This window comes from Epinephelus fuscoguttatus, linkage group LG17 (assembly GCF_011397635.1).
Source record: "Epinephelus fuscoguttatus linkage group LG17, E.fuscoguttatus.final_Chr_v1".
In the NCBI taxonomy this organism is placed as follows: Eukaryota; Metazoa; Chordata; class Actinopteri; order Perciformes; family Serranidae; genus Epinephelus; species Epinephelus fuscoguttatus.
The window spans coordinates 25,965,623-25,989,900 of NC_064768.1; the positions used below are offsets into that span (position 1 = coordinate 25,965,623).

Here is a 24,278-nt window from a genome sequence, read left to right on the forward strand (position 1 = left end):
TGGCCATTATTCTCCACTGAATTTTACCACACATTAATTTGCTATCTGTTTGCCGTCACAAGATAACAGTGCCAGGATTATTAATTCAAATAAGCAGTAGTTTGTTGCCAAAATATACACAATAAACACACTGTCAGAGAGGTGGCATTCAAGAGTTTAGTAAATATGGCAAACTTTACGGGGACTTAAAGGAAAAGTTCTTGGTACAGGTATTTTTAGTTCATGAACATGTAGTAAACAAATGTTGCTGGATAAACAAGCCTTGCACAGACTTCTAGGAATTGACTTAAAGGGGAAGTCCGTCAGTGTCGCCCCACAAGCAATCAAAAATAGATACCACTCGTAATGGCGGACACGATAACATACCACATCGAGTCAAACATGGCTTCCAGAAGAAAAAAAAAACTTCAGAAATGTACTTAAAAGTATTTTCATGAATACACAACATTAAAAACACTGACAAACTGTAAATACTGTATGTTTACATTTAAATTAAATCCTACATGATCGACTCCATTCATTTCAACACAGTGCTCACACTGTGTCTCCACTTCCTGTCCTCATACCTTGGTCATTACACAACGTCTCGTCATCAGTTTGTGATTGCAGGATACATGGATTACACACATTTATGAGATTTATTTTGCCTCATCAATCAGACCCTATTCAATCCCAGGAGAATAAATCACATCATCTGCAGGTCGTTCAAGGGTTCAGCTGGCAGGAAATCTGCGGTATTGTCCGGAACAATGAAAGTGATGACCCTGATCTAATCACACGGTTAAACAGGAGATTGACATTGAGGTCAAGACTGTGTGGGTAGGTGGGTGGTGGTAGTGTGAGAGTTCGGCTCGTCATAGTGTTCGGCTGGGTGGTTTTGGACAGTGGTTGTGGTGGGGTTGGGCAGGGTGGAGGTGATGTTCTGGTGACCCGCTCTGGTTTGTGCTGTATTAGGTGGTGAAGATGGAGATGACTGCTGTTGGCCGTTCTGGTTCGATTGTGTCGTAATCTGGGATGGAAGCTCTGTTTGGGCAGGGGGGGCACTGAGTTCAACTCTCTGGTTCATTGGGCCGCCAGGATCACAGTTTAGGGGACCTGGATCCTGTATTTCTGGTCTGCTGGGTGAGGCAGAAACTGTAGGGGTGCACTCTGGTCTCTGCTGACCAGGTGTGGCCTCTGAAGGTGTGTGTACTTGTGTTGGTTTGTCCGCATCTTGTCCTCTAACTGTGTTCATCTCACTTTGTCTCTCATCAGGTTTACTAAATTCTTTTTCTCCCTTGCTGCTGGTGTGTCCTGGTGTTTTGTTCATTACTGTTTCTGCTGCATTGATCTGAGCCAGCCTCTGGGCTTGTCTCAACTTGTCTGGTCCTGCTCCAGTAGCTGTTGTCTCTCTCTGAGTTTTGTCTGAGAGTGCCCTCTGCCTGCAAACTGAAGCCATAGCCTTCACCCAGGGATGCAGCAAGGTCTGCTCTGCCGTCAGCCTCGCTGTGGGGTCTGACTGAAGCAGAGCTCTGACAAGGCCTCTGGCTTCTGCACACAAACACACACATAAATATTAATAATAAACAGAGTGTATATTTAGTTGCTTGTGATTGCACACTTTATTATTCTGTACTTTTCACCTTCTGAGATGGGGTCCCAGTAGGGGGACAGGAAGTGGATTTGTCCCTGTTTTATTAGCTGGAACAGCTCTTCCTGGTCCCGATCCCGACTGCGAAATGGTGGAAATCCACACAACAGGATGTAGAGAATAACACCCAGAGCCCATATGTCCACTGCAACTCCATAACCTGTTGGGTCAAACCGCAATTAAAGGTCCGATGTGTAGAATTTAGGGGGTTGTGTCAGCAGGAATATAATACAATATAGCAAGCGTGTTTTCTTTATAATCACCTGAAAATAACAATTGTTGTGTTTTTGTTACCTTAGAATGAGACATTTATATCTACACAGGGAGAAGGTCCTTGTCTATGGATACCGCCATGTGTTTCTAGAGTAGCCCAGCATGGGCAAACCAAATACTGGCTCTAGATAGGGCCTCACACATTTGAAAATAGACCCATGTGGATAATTTGGCTCCTTGTAAAAAGCTCCTGAACAACACTGAAGGAATTCTAACCAGGAGAAGTTTCAGCTGGTTGCAATCTGTAATCCTCACCACTAGATGGCATTGAGTCCCTCTAAATCTTACACATACTCCTTTAATTTTGAAAATACCACTCAAAATTATATCAGAAATTAACTAGAACAGAGGTGTTAGAGTTTCAAAATTTTTTGGTAAAGTAGTGATTTCCGCAGCAAACAGCACAAACCTGTCTCGCAGAGAATCTCTGGAGCTACATATGTGGGTGTGCCACATATCGTGTAGACTGGTTCAGTCACAATCATGGCGAGACCAAAGTCTCCCAGCTTCAGCCTGCAGATGCCAGCAGCCACACGCTCTATCTGAGAGAGAACAAGCAAGACAAGACACAGACAGAAACAGAGTCAGGCACGGAGGCGTTGAGACTATATTTCAATAATCAAATGTCTCCCAGGGCACCCACACGCCCGCTATAAAAACTTGTGTTACTGACACTGTCATGTATTTTTAGTTTTGCAGAATATTGACCTCAGTTTTTATCATTTTTGTTCTGATTTAATGGAAAATAATATAGAAAAACTTTCTTTAAAGCCAATTTTGAATATATAACATTACGAGACAAATAAATAAATAAATATATTGAATAAATTTGCTTTTTAAACCTTTGAAACCTGGAGGGACATCACCTTTTCTTGTGCTGCTTTCAGACCCCTTTTGCAAGTATTTCAACGTTTAAACCCTGAGCATATTGATGCAATTTCTTTCAAAAACATGGGGAAAAAGGCAGTGACCAACTTGATAAAAATGTTCCACAAATTGCAAAAAAATTATGAGATTTAGAAAATTATTTTTAAAAAGCTAGGGGAAATCTATGTATAATTATCATTATTTTATATTTAAAATGATGCTACAACATCATTATATTTTTTAAGTCCCCTTTCCAGTTGTTTTTTTTTTTTTTTTAAACAAATTTTTGTTTTTAATTTTATCTTTTTACTAATTTGTTGCTAATTTTTTGGGTCATTTTTCTTCATTATTTATTTCCTCCTTTCCATGTTTTTGAAAGAAACCAAGCCAGTTTGCTCAGGTTTCAAAGGGTTAAATATTAAAGCCACTATGAGTAGAATTTTTAAAATGAATATCTCTATCACACCCTAGTGGCAATGTAGAAAACAGGTTGTCTAAAACTTTTACAAAAAAGTATGCCAACAGTATAATTTTTAAAGATGCAATCATCACGTACAGATTCACACGAAACTATCAAAATCATTGACCCTTTTGAAACATGCTTTAAAATACACCTTGGGCAATCAGATCACAAGTGTAAAGCACTGAATAGAAGTTTAAATGTTATCTAATCACTCAAGCCACTTGCCGAGGACGTCTGGGACGCATTTGAACACATATTTTGTTATGTAAATGCTGATGCACCTCGACAAGGATGTAATATGAAAAGATGTCATCAGTGAAGGATATGGTGTTTGTTTTGGTGACAGGGTACTAACACTATAGTTTGGCCATTTCACGATAAGTTTGATGAAGTCTTGTTGTCTTGCCTGATTTTGTAGGTATTTTGTGTCTGTCTGACACTTACCAGCAGGTTTTCTGGTTTGAGGTCTCGGTGGACGATACTTTTGCAGTGGATGTAGTTCAGTGCTTCGCTCACATCTGACACCATCAGTCCCACCTCTGCCTCCGGAAACTTCCCCCTCTCACTGATGGCCTCAAACAGATCACCCCCACTCACCAGCTCCATCACCAGGTACAAGTGAGTGTGTGTGTGGTGGTGTGCAAACAGCCGCACAATGCGAGGGTGACAGAGGCTTCCCAGGAGGCTCAGCTCGTTCTGCATCATGTGCTCTCGACCGATCAGCTTGGAGCGTTCGACAATCTTCACGGCGAGGGTTTGGCCATTGTCACGTCGGCAGCACTCTCGCACTACTGCAAAGTTGCCGTCGCCGACCACACGTCCAATTTCATAGCAACGCTCAATATCTGTCAGGGTGACATCACTGCCATCTGAGGGAAGGTCAAAGGTCGCTCTCTGCTGTTTCTCCTCGTGTACTTGACCCACATCTGGAAGTGGGTTTGAAACTAAATGGGCAACACTCTTCTCCTTGTCTCCTCTGATTGGCTGAGGAGGTGGAGGGCTGATGTGAACGTAGAGTTTTCTCACTTCCTGTTCTACATAAGAACTTCTTTTCTGCTTCCTCGACACAGGAGGAAGTGGGACTCTCCCTGACAATGGATTGAGTCGCTCTGGACCCTGATGTTTAACTCTCCTTGCTAAGCAGTCTTCACACAGTGTAGGAGAGGGTACATCTGCTTCTCTAAGACTTTCCTCATGTTTGAACGGACCAATGACAGACGGCTGTCGCTCCTTGACCCCGCCCCTCACACGGAGTCTCTGCAGGTGGTTGGGGAGGTGAGCAGGTTTCCTGCATGAAATCTTTTGATGACACTTCTGAACATCTGAGTTATGGTTTTCAGGCTGGTGTGTGTCGACACGGTGAGGCGGCTGTGTACTTGTGTGTGTATTAGTATGATTTTTGACATGCGTATTTGTGTCTTGGTTAGTGTGTGTCTCGCTGCTGTCTGTCCCCTCACTGTATCCACTGTCAGCCTTAGCTGCTTTATCTGGCGCTGGGTGAAGTCTTTTCTCCCAGGCCCGCAGTGCATCGGCCCGGTAATGGGAATGTTCTGGAAACAGCTCCTCCAGAGCCTCCTGCACACTGCTCAGTTCTGGACGAGCCTTTCCCAGCGCCAGGAAGGCCACCTCGCCTCGGAAGAAATCACATACACCTTTCACCTATTGAAGAAAAAGAGATTAAGTTGTGATTTAAAGGAACAGTTCACCCAAAACTCAAGACTAGATAATTTTCCTCTTACCTGTAGCGTTATTTATCAACCTAGATTGTTTTGGTGTGAGTTGCTGAGTGTTGGAGATGTCTGCCTTCTCTCGAATACAATGCAACTAGATGGCACTTGGCTTGTGGTGCTCGAAGCACCATTTGAAAAATTTAACAGCAATGTCTCTTTCCGGAAATCACACTCAAGATTTCTTTCTGTAAAGCAGAAAGAAGCAGAAAGAAGTGGGGCGTCTAGGAGAGAACACAGTGGCTCCCAGGTCATTTGATTTTGAGAACCTTGTTGCATCATTGCATGCAAGTTGGGAGCATGATATTTCTAAATTCTCATTAGGATGATGTCCAAATATCCCGTTATTTCAGCTTACTGTTGCCGCCCTTTTGATTTATTTGCCCCACTCATTAGATGGGTGTCACCTGAAAACCAGTGAGTGTTAAGCCCCAAACTGGATTACCAACTGGGCAGAGCAGGACAAAGAGTGACAATGGCCCGGGGCCCCATCACTTCAGGAACCTTTAAAGCTCCAGGTCCACCATGTATCAACTTGTTTGAGTGATTTAAATTGAGCATTTGCATGAGAGCAGCTGACATGACAAAGGGCTTAAAGGTGTGTTCCACCTCATCTTCAGGCTCTGTCATTAGGAGGGTCCATGTGTCAAAATTTACTGTCAAAACCTTCATATATTTTTGATTTTGTGCTTTCATGTGTTATATTCCCTGCACCTTACAGTAAACCTGGGGGGCAGGTACACAACGCAGATGTGGGAGATTTGTGAGAGTGGTTAAAAGGGGCCCATCAGATCATCTTTGCCTCGAGGTTCCCTAGTAGGGTTAATGCAGCTGTGATTGAGCCTCACCTCTCGAGCGTGGGTCGTGTACAGGCGTGTGACTCTGGCCCTGTGCCAGCGAGGAAAGCCCAGTGCCTCAGAGATATCCAATAGCAGTTGCTCGAAGGACACCACACCTCTACGGTTCAGAAGGACTGTCACCTTGAGGACAGAGAGACAAAATTTACAGCAAGGTTATGAAATGAATTCCCATGTCTTTTCTCTAGATGTGCTACTAATGAGAGCAACACTTGGGTTGCCAGGTTGTAAAAAGCCCCTTTGCCTGGTTCAGGGTGATTTTGGTGTATTTCTAGCTCTCTTATGGACGGCCAAACTGCAACACACCTTCATCAAAATAATCCATTCATTTACCATTTATTAACATTCATAACTGCAGGCTTAAAGACTTATTAGCAAGTGAAACACCCATGAGGGCTTGTCAGTGTGTTACAAACATTATGACTTTATATTACCAAATAGAAAGGGTAAACATCTACAACCTCTCAACCCAAACATTGTCTTATTAACGCCTTATAACTAATCAATGACATACCAGTAAAATATTTATTAACCATTGATAAAGCCTTTAGTTACAACATATAAACCAGGGCCGTAATCATATATTTAACATTGGGGAGGACCATTTTCAATCTATACCTTCATCAATCCAACCCTCCATGGGGGGTCTTGGGTAAGGAGACATTTCTTAGAAACTTAACAGCTAAATTGACCATTTTTGAGCATTTTGAGACAAAACTCATAGATCAGGGGTTCCCAATGTTTTGATGACTGAGTGCCATATTTTTTCACAGTTTAAGAACTGTGTAGAACATTTTGGGAGAGATTAAGCGTACATATGAGTGCCATATGTCGGGGAGTCGACATATGCAGTCAGTGAGGTTTGCTTGACTAAATATCTCAGGGCCTTTTGTGAGATACTCCCACAAAATCAGGGCGTAAGGATCTTACGTATTTCACCCACTTCGCCCAGAATTTCATGAACACATTTTTCTGAAGATGAAGAGATAAAGTAATATTTTCCATAACATAAATATCATTTACAAATCTGAGCTGAGTCTTATTTCAAACTGATAGTGAGTTCACCTTGCGTAGTGTACTGTGAGCACAGGGGCGGATGATGGTGACCAGATGGGGTCTCTCTGCACTCTCCTCTGCATGGCGGGTATGGAAGAGTGGAAGGTGAGGAGGAGGAGCAGGAGGCGGGAAGTGGGACCTGTGGACCTGTGCTGTAGGCTGTATGGGCCATGGCTGGGGTGCCCCACCAGCACGCTTCAACAAGGGGACAAGAGGAGCTGGAGAACGGATAAAAGGAGGACAGGGGTCAACGCACAAAGACAGAAAGCAAGAGCTGGATTATTGAAAGTGTACTTAATCCCACTAATGTCATCACATTGTTTCTTCTAGACTTGTACACAAAGAAAAACTCATAAGTAATACAACACCAGTTCCTCATCCTGTGTTAGTGTGCACGCGTGTGTGAAAACAAATCCGGCTGATCAGATTTGAGTGTTTTCCATCACATGGAGTGCAAGGGCCATTTGAGATTCTTCAAGCACCTTGCCCCACCGGCTGAATTATTTAGGCTTCCTTAAGTCATGCAAACCCACACACACAACCTAACAAAAGCTTGCGTGACCTGGTTAGGGCTCAGCCGAATCTGCATGATTAATGAAGCATTAGAGACACACAGCATCTTTGACGTTTCACTTTCTGGCACCAAGGGAGACAGAGAGATGGTATCCGTCCAGTCGGTGGGGGGTTCGTTTTTTGTTTTGTTTCCAGACGAAGAACAACAGACAGAAACACAAGACCCTCCAATATGACTAGTGACCCCTTTTAACAAGACACCACTGCCCCCCCTGAGAATGAGCAACAAAACACACACACACACACACAAACACACACACACACACACACACACACATTTAACAATAAAAGCTTTTCGCAGTGGACGCAGAAAAAAATCCAAGCTCAAACATTTCATAAAGAGCCAGCTGTGGCCGGTCAAGAAATACGTAATCAGCCTTTTCTTGGGGTTGCTGGGACCTCAGAGGGTCTTTGTGAGTGTGAGTGTGTGTTTGTGTTGGGGTGGGGGGTGGGGGGGTCTATCATTATGAAGTCAAGACCTTTCTTATTGTAATAACAGATAAACCATAATATTTTACATGTTTCACTGCTCAGATGGGATCACAATCTTATATTATTTATATAAAAACCTCCTTTTTCCCCCCAAATGTTAGTGTAGATTTGTTGTCCTTGTTCCTAGCTTTTATGTCTATTTATGCAAGGGTGTAGGTTTTGGTTCAATTTTGGAGAGGACACACATGAAACAGGGGTCCTTTGCCAGAAAATTCTGAGAATCAGACACTTAATTTCCTGCATTTTTACTTAAATTTTAAGCACAAATTTGTGTATTTTCTGCATCCGTTTATGGTATAAAAGTCCAGTCCAGCTTTTATGTTTTTACTGGGAGCAAAGGCACATGTTCTAAATATTGAAGGGGAAGTTTCCCCTGCGTCCCCCCAAAATCTACACCTATGTATTTATGTGTAAATACCTAAGAATAATGCAAAACAGAAAAAAATGGGCTGAAATTCCTTGGATGTGTACACATACTTGGCCAATAAAGGTAATTGTGATTCTTTATCATCTTAAAAAATTACGCTAGTAGGTTACAGACAGGTTAGCCATTCAAGTTTAAACACAGATTATTATTTGTCACAGAAAGTCCTGACTAGAATAGAAAAGAAAGAAACCAAAACAAGTGCATGAATAGATTTTTTATTAAATTGAATTAAATGTAATTACTCTTGGTAAATTTATTACACTTCATAAAGTTTTTAAATAAATAAATGTTTTTACCATAGGTAAACTCCCATCAATCCGGCCATCGACTCACCTGCCATTCTCCCTTTAGCGTTTCGCGCCGCTTCGCATCCGTACCGTGCTCTCTGTGATGGCGTCATGACTCCCCAAAACAACTCATGAACTAAAACAACTCAGTGACACTCATTTTTTTATGGCGTTTATTTCCCCATAAGTCGCTGCTGTCATTTCCTCCGCTCATAGCCTCTAGAGAAGGTAACGGGATGCCCTGTGAGAAGACCGGACCTGCTGTAGCTACAGTGGTTGCCATGGATACATGTCAAGTTGGACGGCTAGCGGAAGAGAAATACCGGAAGCTGAGCGACTGTGCCGTCAAAATAAAATACTTTGAATAACTAAATATTTGATTGTGAGTGCCTTATCCACAGAGCAGCATACTTTAAAGATGAACACGTGGTTGTGTTTTACCACCATTTACTAGAAACTCTTAACTTTAACTAATCAGTGTGGCTAGAAGATGGCTAGCGAAGTTCATTAGAGGTTTTATTTTGAAATCTCCAACCGGATGTATAGTGTTTTGTACTGTCCCAACGCAACCCCAACCGCTTAATAAATTTATCACGAGCAGACAAAAGGTTTTGTTAAATTTTAAATGAATTTAACTCTCCAGTTATATTTTTCTCACTTACTAAGTGATGTTAGGCCGTGAGGGCTGTTTCTAAACCACCAGCACAGTGCCAGGTACGTACAAATGCTAAATCAGTTGACATAATCAAGGTTATGAATTTCATGATTCATTACCCTAAATATTCAAATTTAAAAAAACAAAATAGAAACGTGAGTCTGAAGGAGCAAGGTTGCCTAAACATGACAGCCACGGTTAGTTGTGAGAGAAATTTGAGGGGCCTTGAGGTGATCATTTCTGCTACACAGACGTTCCTGTAATAACTGAATGTAGCCTAAACACAAGCAACCACTGAGCAGGGGATGAGAGGTTTGCAAGCAGATATTACGTCATTTTGACGGGTCACAAAGTTCGTAACTACTGGCCTGTTATAGGGGTTTGAAGGCCTTTGCTGATGTGGCATCCATGGGTGGATTACGAGGCAATAGGCCCCTGGGCACAGACACACAAAGTGCCCCACCATCTCCCCTACATAGGGACAAGACACATGGATTTGTGGTGGTTTTGTCTCTTTTTTGTTGTGTCTCTGTCTCTTTATGGTTGTTTTGCCCATTTTTGCTGTTATTTTGCATCTCTTTGTGCCTGTTTGTGGTCATTTTGAGTCTCTTCCTGGTTGGTACGTGTTCATTTAAGTGACATTTTGCAGATGAAGGCCAGGAGGCCCCCTGACACTTTGGGCTTCTTGGGCCTGTGCCCAGTGAGCCTGTTCAGTAATCCATCCATGGTGGCACCCTGGACATTTTGGTGATTAAGATTATGTCCAATATTATTATTGTATTAGTTTGTGTTATGAGTTTGACCCACCCATCATTATTTTGAGGTTAGTATTATAATTTCAAAAAGGCTTTGTGTCACTTAAAAGACAAAACTCGCTTGGGTGATATTCTTTCCTGCTTGTAAATGGCAGGAGTGGCTTTGCCATATTAGCGACTGACCTTGTTATTGTTCTTTAGAGGGAAGTTAGTCCACCCTGAGCTTTTATGTACTTTATTATTGTACTCTCATGTAAGATGTAATGTTACTGACAAATGCATTAAGTGAAAAAAAACAGTCTTCTGTAGTAGTGGGCTGCACATTTCATATTGTGTCTTGGAAATTCATGTAATTTTATGACAGTTGTGTGGTTTACTAAATTACTTGTGGCTTTAATCTTGATCTAAGAGGAAAGATAGTCGTGATAGCTGCAAGCAAGAAAGACAAAATTCATCCAAGACTGCCCTTTTGCTGTGTTTACGGTGCAATAAAATCACCATCTAATAAAAGTTCAAATGTCCCTAATTACTTTAAAAAGAATAGGCCTCAAAAACATCAAAGCATAACCTATTATTAGTGTGAATTTGTTTAAAGTAGGCTAAACTCCTCTGACGATTGTTAAAATCTTAAAAGTCACAGAAATATTAAGGACACAACGTCACTTCTGTTTTCTCAGTGCTGCTGAATGGGATCTGTGTCTGTGTCAACTGGACACAAAACCTTTAGTATCAGAATGACTGGAAGAACGTTATAGTGTAAAATCACATTGGCAGAGAGGGGAGAGGAACCGCTAGTCTTAGGGGCAGTTACCATAGTTTCACTAATGGAATCCAATACTCACTCACTCACACACACACACACACACACACACACACACACACACACACACACACACAAACAGGCAGTGTCCGTTGATCTTTTAATACACTGCCCCCCGTGGCTCCGTCTCCAAGGATACTGTTAATATTGGATCAGGAAGCAACAACTCCTATTCCGGCTTCTTATCCTGGACTCACCCTACAGTATGTCTGCTGTCTCAACAGTGTCTCAAAAATTGTGCCTAACATTGTTTATCCATAATCACAATTATTTCCCCCCTATACAATTTAAAGTGTTCTTACTTCTGTTTTCAGAGGAAACAAGGGGAGAGAGATGGGTGAGGCCTCCAGCTGCACTCAAATAGAGGTGATTATAAAGCCAGGATCATAAACCCCTGGGCCATCAGGAGAACACAAGTTTTCTTTATTAATACTTTATTTTTATTGCCTCTCAATCACAGAAATGTCACATACATAGAAACGGGAAAAATATGGAAAGATCTGGATTGCCCTGTCTCAGAAAACGTATTAATTCCTATAGCATACTGAGTGCTTCTTCCTCTATCTTGTTGTTGACATGTAAACATAAATATTTTTGTCATTTCTCTCAACACTGCTCCTCTTGAGTTCCTCTACTGCTAACTTTCCCATATCATGCTGTATATTTTATCCCTAATTTTCAGCCATCCATCTTGTGTTGGCGGTTCTCCCTCTTTGTAATGGTCTTTTTACAAGATTTTTTACAAGATTATCAGCAGATATCTGTCATCTCTTAACGCAATATCTGCTGTCTTTTACCAAAATACAGTACTATACATGGCCTATAGGTAGCATATATCACAGCCCATAAATTTGGTAATACCCATTTAAACATTTCCCAAAAATGGTATGATCTGCATTTATTGCCCCAGTCTTCTCCAGCATGGTTGTGCTGTTGAGAGAAAACATTTTTTCAGCATTTTAAGATTGTGGTTCAAGAAAAAAAAAAAACAAGTTGGGCTCTGAGCAGGTGGATTAATAATATTAATTATTACTTATTTTGTGTGTAATTTCACAACACTAAGGATCTTCACTACATGGTCATAAAGGCACTGATTTCTTTAGGGTCCAAATAATATTTTAGTTAAAATTTTATAACTGGTGGTAATTTTAATGTCAAAGTAATTTATCACAAACTGCCTAATCAATGAGGGGCCTGTACTGAGGAGGCAAATCAATTAATGATGCACTACCAGTGTCTGGCCAGCAGAGGAGGCTCGTGTGCCAACTGTGTGTCTCAGCAGCCCCAGAACACCGGGCGTGGTAAAGAGGTTCCCTGGAAGAAGTTCCCGGCTAGATAAACATCCTTGTCAATTTATCTTGTCATTATATCATAGTAGCTTTATATTTTGACACTAAACTGTAAAATTTCCAAGTGTGCAGTGGTATGATACAGGTTACATTCTTTGAGTTCACCTTAGAAATTCCAAAGTAGAGGGAGGCATGTTTGACTCAATGTGATGTCCTTGAATAACTTTATCCGTCTGTTTTCTCCTCTTTTTTTAACCTGCTGCTGGCTCATCACAGGATTTACAGAACAAGTCAAGGAATGCAATCTGTCAGGCCCATCTGCAGAGGTAACACAAAACACACACACAGATAAAGCACTAAGGTTGAGGTTGCCAGTTTGTTAAAAAAAAAAAAAAAAAAAAAATCCCCCTTGTTGGTGAGTACCAGCATCAAAGTACCAGAAGTAAAACTGCTCATTATGCAGTATTACAATCTCAGGATGTTATGAAGCCTATTGTATCACTGGATTCCAGTAAGTGATACATCATTGGTTACATCACTTTAGTGTTGCAGCCAGGTCCACACCTAGCACATTCAGCGCCTTAGGCAAGCTTCCTCCGCCCCCTTTCTGGGTGGTGCCCTGGGGGGCCTCTTATGTTGCCTATCTGTAGGAAGATCTGCCACTTGTTCCAACTGGCAAAGGTGGAGCCCCTTTTACCTACTTTAAATACCACTGGTAGCTTAATACATAATATTACATCAGAATGTATATGTTGATTTAGTTATAAAAGTGCAATATTGGCCTCCAAACTGTAGTCAAGTAGAAGTATGAAGCATTAAAATGGAAATACTTACGTACAGTACAAGTACCTCAAAACTGTACTTGAGTAGAACACTTGTGTGAATATACTTAATTACTTTCCACTGCTGCTTGTGGAGAAGAGCAGCAGAGCACCTGGGTAGCATTAACATTAATGGGTTTGATGGCTTGATCTCAAAATGAAGGGCTTCTTAACATTTCAAACTGCAGTTTTATTAGCAACGGCACTTACTGATGGAAGTACGCCCCCCAGGCAGGACAATGCACCAAGCTTCACCAGAAAAACTGCTCAGAAATGGCCTAGGGTACGTGACTAAGAGCGTTAGGCGCCAACCTGGTCCCCAAAATCCTCAGATCCCAATCTGATCGAACATCCATTGGACATGCCGGTGCCTTTCCTCTCAACACACAGGACTCGAAGGATCCGTCAACAATGCCTTGGTAACAGACAACAGAGGACAACCCCAAAGGTCCTGTCTCCATGCCTCAACATGTCAGAGACCCCAGCATAGATTGGACTTGGCTCTGACCTGTTGAGGCCCAGAAAAAGGACCTCCAGGGCACTGGTTTGTCCCACAGTTGCTTGATCAGATTGGATCTGGGGAATCTGAAAGCTAGATCGATGCCTAAAGCTCTTTGTCATGTTCATTGGACCATTCCTGAGCAGTTTCTGCAGTTGGACATGGTGCATTGCCTTCCTGGTGGGCTACTGCCATCGGGGGTACTTGGTCTATGACAATGTTTAGGTGGGTGGAACATGTCAGGTGGTATCCACATGAATGCCAGGACCAAAACTTTCCCAGCAGAACATTGCATTGTAATGAAATGATCGACCTTATTCACTTCACCTGTCAGTGGTATAATGTTTTGGCTGATTGGTGTACATAAGTCAAGGGAGAGGCTGCAGAATGAATGAATGACTGTACAAATACATGTGTGTTAGAGAAGGGTGTAACATGTCCAGATGTTTATGTAGTTATATTATTCACACAGTCTCACACAGATGTACAGGAAAGCCACAAGAGCCCTGGAAGTTGCATCAACATTCCTCGGTTTATGGCACTCCCACTCTGCCTTTATAGCTGCACAGGGATTTGATGTGCTTCAGTGTCTCAGGCCTACCAGCTCTATGCTTCAGTCAGCTCAATGTATTTAGACACACACGCGCTTTAATGTGCAGCCCCTCACAGATGCCTGCTTGTATGAAGTGTTCAGGCCAAACATAAGCGGAGTTTGCGTGGACTACATAGGGGCTATACACCACGTCTCAGGTCAACAACCTCAACAGCAGTCTAGTCTGAAAAATTGATCGTGTTATGTACACAAAGATCAGACAAGTTCAACTCAATAGAAACTGAGATCCTGCACAAACAGGATAAAGACGCTGCTGCTAATACAAATGTTATCATGTGTGTTCGGTCACGTTGTGGATAGTGCTTGTTTATCCCACCACACATATGTTAGAGGCCTTTGTGAAGCAGGGAGTTTCTTGTGTGAAACTGCCAGAGAAAATCCAGCTTAATGCCACTTATGATCACAGTGGTATCCCAGAGCACTATATCGTAGGATTGCATAAGCTCAAACACACCCACTTAAAAACTCTCTTGCACCGCCACAGACAGCCTGTGAACAAATTTTAGGCCAGAGGTGAATGATTTCGACCTTTCACCTACCCCCTCCCCCTTTCCAGGCGTGTCTTTCACACCTGTTTATGTCAAATGTCAGAACCATGCACGCCAGGGATTCATTCTGTCACACACCACACATGTGCCAGTTTAGACACACCAATAGAAAAGAGAGAAGGGAGGCAATTGGAGGACAAGGGCAGTAGGACAGGGTGCATATCATTGTGTGATGTGATGTGGTGTAACAGCATTCGCTATTGACTTTTTTTTCCCATCAATCCCTGTTTTTTCAGAGTGTGTGTGTATGTGTATGTGTATGTGTGTGTGTGTGTGGTGCAACAGGGGGTTAGATTTAATGTGTGCTTGTTATTGCACAACTCCCAGGGATCATCAGACCATTTGCAGATGGGGGAATTTCATCAGAGACGGACCATAAGTAGACATTTGTGCTTATCAATGAATGCTGCTTCTGTATGTGTGTGTGTCCCCTAGTACATCAATTTTAACCCTTGTGATTGAGCAAATGTTTGGCAAGTAGGGACGTGCTGGCCTGTCGTCACGACTTCAAAAGGCTCTTTGAGGGGCACATGGCTTCAGGGCTTAAGAAATACGGTTAGTTTGACATTTTGGGAAATATGCTGATTTTCTTTCTTGCCATGGGTAAGATGAAAAGATAAAGTCTTCTGTCATGTCTGAAATTAGTAACGTTCTTCTCATCAAACACTCGGCAAGAGAGTAAGCAATTGTATTTCTCAAAAAAGGATTAGTGGAGATATATTTATCTTGTTTCAGGGTTATACATCTGTTCAACTCTCAAACAAGTACAAAAAGCTGGTCTCCACAAGGTAAACTAGGAGGACTGAGGATTCTAGTCGCTGAACACTTGGTTTAAAATCTTAAATATTCCTCTATATTATTAAAATGCATGACTGCATGGCCAATAATTAAAGGTAAAATTGCAAAAAACCCATCCTCAAGTAATATTTATTAGGGGTTAGCAGTCAAAAACTGAGTGAATAAGCTTCATGGGGACTACGTGGGTGTGGTTCGGTCAGTCATGATTCACAGTGGCTTGTTAATGTAAGCAAACAACCCCACGGCTATCATCCCATTTAGATTCAAATGTTGTTAAATAGGTTTTCCTTTGATGGATAGGCCTGGTGTATTGTCAACAAGTGCCATGCAAATACCAAAAGCAACAATGCATTAGTCCATCACTCAATTCTTACTCTGTCTGGTGTTCAGCAGTTAACCCATTGGTCCCTGTGAAGATGCAAATCTTTAGAGACAGGTCACAAATACATACTTGTATTTGCCTACAGCAGCTGGGCAGTGTGGGTTTTACCTAATGTTACTCAAGCAGGACTAAATAGCACATTTTGGGAACTATTTTCAGCTGAGAATACAGAATTTGGTCCTCAAGTATGTAGTAGTAAGTGCACCCGTTTGGGGTTTGACTCAAATTAGATTACAGCGTCCTTTTGCATTGTAAAGGTGTGACTCACTGATGTGTTTTTAACAGTTTTTGAACAAAATTGCAGTCTAGTCATGAGAGGAAAATCTTGGCATTGTACATTTCTGCACACCACGAGAATGTTTTATTTGCATGTGTCGTACTTATCATATCAATACTTCTACAGAGATGTAATATATAAGCTGAATTTGTCATGGGGAGGTAGAGGGGATGGTGGATGGCGTGTTATCTTGGCAAAATGGCTGCCAAGCTGTGGACCAAAGTTCAAGACCAGCAAACAGCAAAACCATTTGTGTTTTAAGTGAGTCATCGCTGTGCTTTCAGCAGCTTTTAGACTCCAAATGTGGGTGTTTCGTAGCGAGCCATCAGTGTGTTTCCACTGGCTTTTCAGGTTCCAAACAGGCTCAAAAGGCTCCAAACACAGGTGTTTTGTGGTGACCTGATGGTGTGTTTCCAGCAGCTTTAGGTGCTCCAAATGTGGGTGTTTTGTGGTGACCCCATGGTGTTTTTCCAGCAGCTTTTCCAGCTCCAAAGGTGGATGTTTTGTAGTGATGTGTTGGTGTATTTCAAGCAGCTTTTTTAGACTCCAAACGTGGGTGTTTTTTGTGGCGACCCCTTGGTCTGTTTCCAGCAGCTTTATAAGCTACAAATGTGGGTGTTTGGTAGAGACCCACTGGTGTATTTCCAGCAGCTTTTTAGGCTCCAAAGGTGGGTGTTTTGCATTGACCTGTCAGTGTGTTTCGAGCTGCTTTTTAGACTCCAAACATGGGTATTTTATAGCAACCCACTGGTGTGTTTCCAGCAGATTTTTAGGCTCCAAACTTGAGTGTTTTGTAGTGACCTGTTGGTGTGTTTCCAGCAGCTTTTTAGATTCTATACTTGGGTGTTTTGTGGCGACCCTTTGGTGGGTTTCCAGCAGCTTTTTAGGCTCCAAACATTGGTGTTTTGTGGTGACCTGTCAGTCTGTTTCCAGTGGCTTTTAAGCCTCCAACTGTGGGTGTTTTGTAACAACCCTTGAGTTTGTTTACAGTGGCTTTTTAGGCTCTAATCATTTGTGTTTTGTAGCCACCTGTCGGTGCTTTTCCAGCAGGAACAGCGTGAAGTGGTTGTTGTCTATTGAGATGTCGCTGCTTTTTCTGCCATGACTGTGCCACGATTAGGTTAAAATCGAGGTCTATGGTACAAAAGAACGTTGAAAGTTAGAAAGATCAATTCATTGTTTTAAATGTTTTCACTGTTTTAGTATTTTCATAGGATTTGTTGATAAAGGAAAATTATAGAATATCACCAGATTTATACTTTTTGTGGTTAAGGTCGAGGTAATTCTTCAGGGAATTAATGCAATGTTCTCCTAAACAACAGAAACAGGATTTAATCTGTGCATATGCAAACTAAGGACTGTAGTAATGAACCAACCTTCCAACACCCTTACCGTGACCACAGCTCACTCTATCATGTGCGTATGTGCATGTGTGTTTACAAGGGTGGTGCACAACACACACACACACACACCCCCTCTGTGCCCTGGCAGACCTCGTGGAGGTCAGTAAAAGTCAAACAAAAGCTAAAGCAGGTAGTAGACAAGAACAGAGGTGGGAACAGTAGAGAAGCAAGAAGCGGGAGCAGCGAGGAATGTTGGGACATGCTTTTTAACTTTCAGCAGCCCCCCACACCCCACCCCCTGCAACAAAAATCAATCATGCCGCCTCCTCCCCTCGGGCTTGATCTGTTTTTCTTCTCCTCCTCCTCCTCCTCTCTCTGACAGCGGGGGCTTGTTCATCAATCCCTCCTCCTCCTCCTCTTCATCCTCCCCCCTCTCTTTACTCTGCCTTTTATTCTCTCAAGCCTGGGTGTCTTTATGGTGGCCCTGTTGCTCACTGACCCTCCCCCTCTTACTCTCTTGCAAGTGTTAAAAAATTCAAATTGCCTCAAATGTCATAAAAAAGTACAGTGTTGACAGGGGTGTGTTACAATGTGGGTGTAATCATTCAGAATAATACTGCATTCCTGTACATTATGCTATGCTATACAACCATGCATAGAATTCATATAAGAATTGATGCAAACTAAACGTTACAAACAAATCTAATTCAAATGTACTTTAGTTGCATTACTCACTCTACCTCAGATTCTCTCTTTTGTCTCCATCCCCCTCCCTCCTCACCCCTCGCTCCTCCCCTGCATTCTGTACAGCCTGATGACATCATGAACAGCCGGTATAAATCCAGCCAGTAGGATTGCAGTACAGCTTGTGGTGCTGACTACACTCTCTCTGCCTCTCTCCCTCTTCTCTCATTCTGTCGCTCCCTCGCTTTGCCGCCTCTCTCTCCCTCTCACACACACTCTCTTACACATCCTCACACAGTCTCTCACTGCCTCATACCGCCACACTGCTGCAGACATGGTCGATGCATTCGTTGGCAAGTGGGACCTCAAGAAGAGTGAAAAATTTGATGACTACATGAAGAAGCTGGGTAAGTATGTGTTTTGTGTGTACAGTATTATGTGTGTGTGTGTGCGCATGCGTGAGTAACAGGAGAGGATGCAGTATTGCCAGTGCGGCATGTGAGCACATGTGAAAATGGGGCAGAGAAGAGGTTAATGCTTTAGGGTGTGTTTGTGTTTAACCTGTTAAAGCAGCTGTTGGTGCTGTGGCAAAAGTAAAGAAGGTAAAGGGAGACAATGAATGGGTAAATAAGGGAGGGACCAAGGCTGAGAATGGAAAAAAAAAAAAAGATGACGAGGAGGAACAAGCGTGGAAAGAGGAGAGAGAAAGAGAAAGAAAATGAGAGAGGATGGGAACTAGAGGGGGAGGAAAAGAGGAAGAGTGGTTGACCGCATGGCCTAAGTGCTGGAAATGAGGGAGGGGCTCTCTTTCAGTGGAGAAAAAACCCAACCCCACTGTGAGAAACTCTGAATGGCAACAAACTGGCATTCACACACTCGAGCATAATGTGGGTGACCTTCGCTGAAGGCTGCTCATTGTCTGAGGCCATGGGAGGAGTTGAATATTAAGATTGTTCAAATGCGGAGGAGCTAATGGGGACGGGAATGTACAGATAAAGTGGGCTTGGAAATATCTCTCACACTCTCACACATGGTTCAGTGTGTGTGTGTGTGTGATGGGGGCAGGTGCTCGCACTTTTACAACCGTGAAGAATGACACTTAACTATTTGTCTTTGTGAGGTTGTGTGTGTGTGTGTGTGTGAGAGGTTCATGCTGACCTCAGAGCCACATTCACATCGACCTGTCAGCATTGGTCACCAAAGAAACCAGACACCCTTCAACCACTAACCCCAATGCTCTTGATCAGTGAGGCATCTGCACTCACACACACAAAGTGACTTTTTGTTGTATTGATTGCCGGGAAGTAGCAGTTTTAGCTCCTGGATATGAACTGGATCATTAGCCCAAAAGAGGAACAGATTTTCTCCTTGACATTTCTCACTTGGTAGCCAAGGGTGTGAGTCACTATTACCCAATAAAATGAACCCTCCTGATCCCTCACACTCATGCCCTACAAGGAAAGTAATCATTTGCACACATACATGCCTAGACAGGCAGTCAGGTCAGTGCAGTGTTTGAAGAACATGCTGCAAGTTTGGATGGCAGACAAACAGAGATTAGAGTGTGTCAGCTGAAGGAGACCCAAAGGACAAATGCATGGCTACTGCTTTGAACGTTTTTCAAAATACGGCACTTACTATTCCCACTCTGGTAGGATTGATTAATAATTAAGTACGTGGAGCGTAAATATGTGGACCTCACCTGGTAGAGTGTGCACCCCATACAGGTGGAGTCCTCTGGGTGGCGCCCTATGTCACCTGTAGGAAGAGCCACCACTGAAATTATTCAACAGTATTTTAGCAAATATGAACAGTTTGTCCACTACTTTGATCAAGAGTTTTTCCTCTATTACCACCATGAGGTTGACATTTGTGGCCCTGAGTGATATCTCTTAACAATTATTAGATGAATAGTCGTGAAATTTGGTGCAGACATTCATGATCCCCTGAGGAGGAATCTTATTGACTGACTGTAATGGTTACGCCACAGTGACGTTGGCATTTTTGTTTTTTTGAGTTGGATGGTTTGCCATGAAATTTTATACATACATTCATGTGTCTCTTAGATTGAATTGAAAATCCAGCACCACTATCAGGTCAAGAAATTTTGTCCACTGCTGTATGTGCAAAATACCTGACAAAAAACTGCTAGAATGAGAAATTGGGCCCCTGGGCAAGATACATACACCCTCACCCCCTTCAGTTTTTATTAACATGAATGATTAAGCCTTTTAACTATGCAACAAAAAATGCAAAATTAATAATAGTGACTTCATGCAAAGGCTCTGACTTAGGAGCCCCCTGAGCCCTCAGGCCCTTGGGTTCAGTAATCCGTCCATGCTGACATTCCTCATGTGTACTTTGTGTTAACTACTGGTTTGCATGTGGAATGCTATTGTTAGCATTTAGCCCGGGGCACATCTGTGCCGTAGTGCAGTTGAAGGAAGGCAGTCAAGTCTATTAGCTATAGCTGCTAGCATGGCTGTAGGCTCTAAGTCTCTTACATATGTTTTATGTATGCAGTTATCCTCCACCAGAACATGACATGACCCATGTGCCTTTCTTTTCTACAGAGGTGCCATTTACCACGCGTCAGATGGCAGGCATGACCAAGCCCACCACCATCATCTTATTGGACGGCGACAAGGTGACGGTGCAGACCCGCAGCGCCATCAAGAACACAGAGCTCTCCTTCAAGCTGGGAGAAGAGTTTGACGAGACCACCGCCGATGACAGGAAAGTTAAGGTGAGAGGTCAGGTTGCTCAGAGAGGAATACAGACACTTAATGCTGCTTAATCTGCTTTAACCATGTCTAATCTTTGATAAATAGCCTGTTAGTGGCTCTCTGTGACACCCAGTGTACACCTTCAGAATTCTGAAGTGTCCATAAATACATGACAGTGATTATTGTCACTGCTGATGGCTGAACAAACAACTGTAATTTGTCACAGTTGGAGGATGGGTCGGAAAGGTCAGGGGTGAGAGGTAAGGGTCAGAGCAGATGGATTGGTCACAATTTGCAATCATAAAATGAGACCTAAGATGCAGCAACCTCACCAGAGTGGTGGAGTAGTTGAAAGGTTTTAGTGTCAGTGGGATGGAAAGCGTTGCGTCTTTGAAGTACTTGTGCAGAGACAAAGATAAAAATGAAAGCAGATGAAGTTTCAGTCATTGGAGATGAGCCAATGATGTATGTGTAATATAAGAATAACACAGATATAAATTTCATTTATAAGAAACATAGTATGCACATGAACCTCAGTCTCTGTTCGGAAAGCTGGTGTTCTTTCCTACTGAGCTGTTAAGCTAGTATATGTGAAGGGCAAATAAACATTTCTTAATTGATGCAGGATATATGCTTGTATTATGTTTAAATATGAAAGATAAACAAGTATGTTAAGACTAATAAAAAAACATATACAAGCACACAGAATTTTTATGTATCTTTTGTTTATTATAAACTTGCATACACAAATACTGCTAACATACAGGGTTGCAACATATATAGAAATCCATTATATTGGTATTTTTTATGCATGTACAAAGTTTTGAGAGAAGAAATAACACCTTCTTTCTCTTACAAATGAAAAGGTAAATCTCAAATGATAAAACGCACACCTTTAATCAATTTAATACACTCAGGGGTTTTGCTGCTACAGCCTGACTTGGTGTGGTATGATCAGGAGCTAATAGTGACTCATGTTAGCTAACGTCAGCAAACTTTAGACAGATGCTGCTGTGGGCTATAACTGACATTCCTGAGTCAATTAACATACTTCAAGACTCTTCTCTATTTGTGCTTTGGTGAGCATGTTTTGGTATTAACCATCTCTTTGTAATTGTTAGTTGTGACCACAAATATTGCAGCCATGCTAACGCTACATTCGTTAGCTAAATAACAAGTATGTTTGTGTTGTAGCTGTTAGAGAAGGAGCTGAATTTAACCATTTTATATAACTATTAATTTTTGTTTTCAATTCAATTTAGTTTCAGTTAGTTTCCAGGGTGATTGTTTCAGTTTAGTTTTATTGTTTAAAAATGTTTAGTTTTCATTAGTTTTAGTATTAGTTTAAGATTTTTTTTTATTTTTTTTTTTTTAATATCCGGAATATCTGTCAGGGGAAAGATTTAAGTTCAGAAAAGCTATTACAATACAAGCAAAGCACTTTATCACATATAGACATCCCAGTCTTAATAAACATGTGTATAACATAATATGATCGCGTATTGGGTGTAATAACCTCCTTTTTTTTTTTCTCCAGTCCATTGTAACAATAGATGACGGCAAGTTGGTGCACATACAGAGGTGGAACGGCAAAGAGACCAGTCTGGTCAGAGAAGTAGAAGGCGACAAACTCACACTGGTCAGTGCTCACACAAAATGCGTTCATTTAACTTTCACATTTGTGTGTGTTTGCTGTTTTTAATTGTCCCTCTCTCTCTCTCTATCACAGACGCTCACAATGGAAGATGTTGTTTGCAAACGTTTCTACGAGAGGGCACAGTAAACCCAACACTGAGACCTCCCTCCAGCATCAGCTTAAGCCCTGCACCCCCCAAATCCATAACACCACCTCAACCCAGGCCAAGCAAGCACCTCATGCGGCTGCTGCAGATTCTCCTTATGTCCCGTCATACTGGATGCTCAGTATTAACAGTACTACTGACTGTGACCTCCTCGTTCTCCCCGTCCATCCCGTTGTACTGATGTGCTACTGTAAGAAACACTGAATAAATTCCAATGATTCATTGTTGTTTTTCTCTAAAAATACAGTTCTGCATTTTTGTTTCTTAGAGGTTTTTATGCACGGTGCCTACGATAAACCTGGAAAAGTGTTTGACTTTAAATGTTTGCTTATTGAGACCTGAAAAATAAAAGTGTCTACACTGTTAGACAAACTGTTCAAATGATTTAATGCTCAAGCATGTGTTTTTCTTCTTTTTTTCTTCTTACAATGTACTGAATTTCAACTTTTTTCAACAACACTAAACCACCTAAAACAAAAAAAAAAACAATAACAAACTCCCTGAATAACACCAGACAGGACTGACTTATACTAAAAGATAAAATAAAAGCAAATAGGCAATAACGATATAAACGAATAAAATAACAGTATACATCGATCAGACAAAACTTTAAAACCACTGACAGGTGAAGTGAACAACATTGATCATCTTGATACAATGCCATGTTATGTTGGGAACCTTTGGTTCTGACTTTCATGTGGATGCCACCTGACACGCTCCACCCACTTAAAAACACCAGTGCAGACCAGCAAGACAATGCACCATGCCACACCACAAAAACTGCTCAGGAATGGTCCAAGGAACGTGACAAAGAGCTCAAGGTGTCAACCTGGCCTCCAAAATCCCCTAAATCTCAGTCTGATCAAACATCTGTGGGACGTGCTAATACCCCACCTTACAACAAACAGGACTCAAAAGATCTGAGGCCAACACATGGCAACACGTGCCAGACACCAAGGGACACCCTCCAGAGGTCCTGTGTCCATGACTTGACAGGTCAGAGCCAAGTCCAATCCAAGGAGGCCCCACCGTGGATCAGGGGTACCTAGGATGTCAGATTGGGATCTGGGGTATTTGGAGGCCAGGACAACACCTTGAGCTCTTTCTCCCGTTGCTGGGGTAATTCCTGAGCAGTTTTTGGGGTGTGGCATGACACAATGTCCTGCTGGGGGGACACTGCCATTGACAAGTGCCATTGAGGGGGTTTATTTTGTCTGCAACGGTGTTTGGGTGGGTGGAGTGCATCAGGTAGCATCTTCATGAATGCCAGGATCCAAGGTTTCCCAGAAGAACATTGCACACTCACTTCACCCAGCAGTGGTTTTAATGTTTTGGCTGATCGGTGTATATATATAAATAAATAAATAAATAAATAAATACATTTGTCAGATTCTAACAGCACCACTGTTAAATATCCTCTCAAAATAGAGTCCATGTAATAGTTTTTATATCAGTGTTAACTTCCACTGCACCATCGCCACATCCATCCCCTTGCAAACATGACAATCCCAACAGGAGCTGTACACACTACAAACAAAATGTCTCTGTATGTTTAAAAATACACATAACATTGTGTAACAAACAGGCACACCTGTGTGTTTCATGAGCCTGGTA

The 24,278-nt window shown here is 42.1% G+C and overlaps 2 protein-coding genes across 2 annotated transcripts; one reads left to right on the plus strand and one right to left on the minus strand.

Annotated features, from left to right (window-relative positions):
• Positions 1-184: 184 nt before the first annotated feature.
• dclk3 (doublecortin-like kinase 3) lies at positions 185-8,909 on the minus strand. Its single transcript, XM_049601480.1, has 7 exons — positions 8,699-8,909; positions 6,883-7,091; positions 5,809-5,940; positions 3,678-4,892; positions 2,313-2,445; positions 1,623-1,790; positions 185-1,530 (listed from the first exon to the last, which is right to left on the minus strand). Exons 1-7 carry the CDS (start codon positions 8,763-8,765, stop codon positions 806-808), a joined length of 2,649 nt encoding a protein of 882 aa, XP_049457437.1. The 5' UTR covers positions 8,766-8,909; the 3' UTR covers positions 185-805.
• Positions 8,910-18,306: 9,397 nt separating this feature from the next.
• On the plus strand, positions 18,307-23,048 carry fabp3 (fatty acid binding protein 3, muscle and heart). Its single transcript, XM_049601485.1, has 4 exons — positions 18,307-18,543; positions 20,710-20,882; positions 22,400-22,501; positions 22,592-23,048. Exons 1-4 carry the CDS (start codon positions 18,471-18,473, stop codon positions 22,643-22,645), a joined length of 402 nt encoding a protein of 133 aa, XP_049457442.1. The 5' UTR covers positions 18,307-18,470; the 3' UTR covers positions 22,646-23,048.
• Positions 23,049-24,278: the final 1,230 nt, after the last annotated feature.

Excerpts from the sequence above, each read along its gene's own strand:
- fabp3 (XM_049601485.1), top strand. The coding sequence starts at position 18,471 with ATGGTCGATGCATTCGTTGGCAAGTGGGACCTCAAGAAGAGTGAAAAA. Across the intron at positions 18,544-20,709 it reads TGACTACATGAAGAAGCTGG|AGGTGCCATTTACCACGCGT; the intron begins GTAAGTATGTGT and ends TCTTTTCTACAG. Across the intron at positions 20,883-22,399 it reads CCGATGACAGGAAAGTTAAG|TCCATTGTAACAATAGATGA; the intron begins GTGAGAGGTCAG and ends TTTTTTCTCCAG.
- dclk3 (XM_049601480.1), bottom strand. The coding sequence starts at position 8,765 with ATGACGCCATCACAGAGAGCACGGTACGGATGCGAAGCGGCGCGAAAC. Across the intron at positions 5,941-6,882 it reads CTCACAGTACACTACGCAAG|GTGACAGTCCTTCTGAACCG; the intron begins GTGAACTCACTA and ends TCTGTCCTCAAG. Across the intron at positions 1,791-2,312 it reads AGAGATTCTCTGCGAGACAG|GTTATGGAGTTGCAGTGGAC; the intron begins GTTTGTGCTGTT and ends TTGACCCAACAG.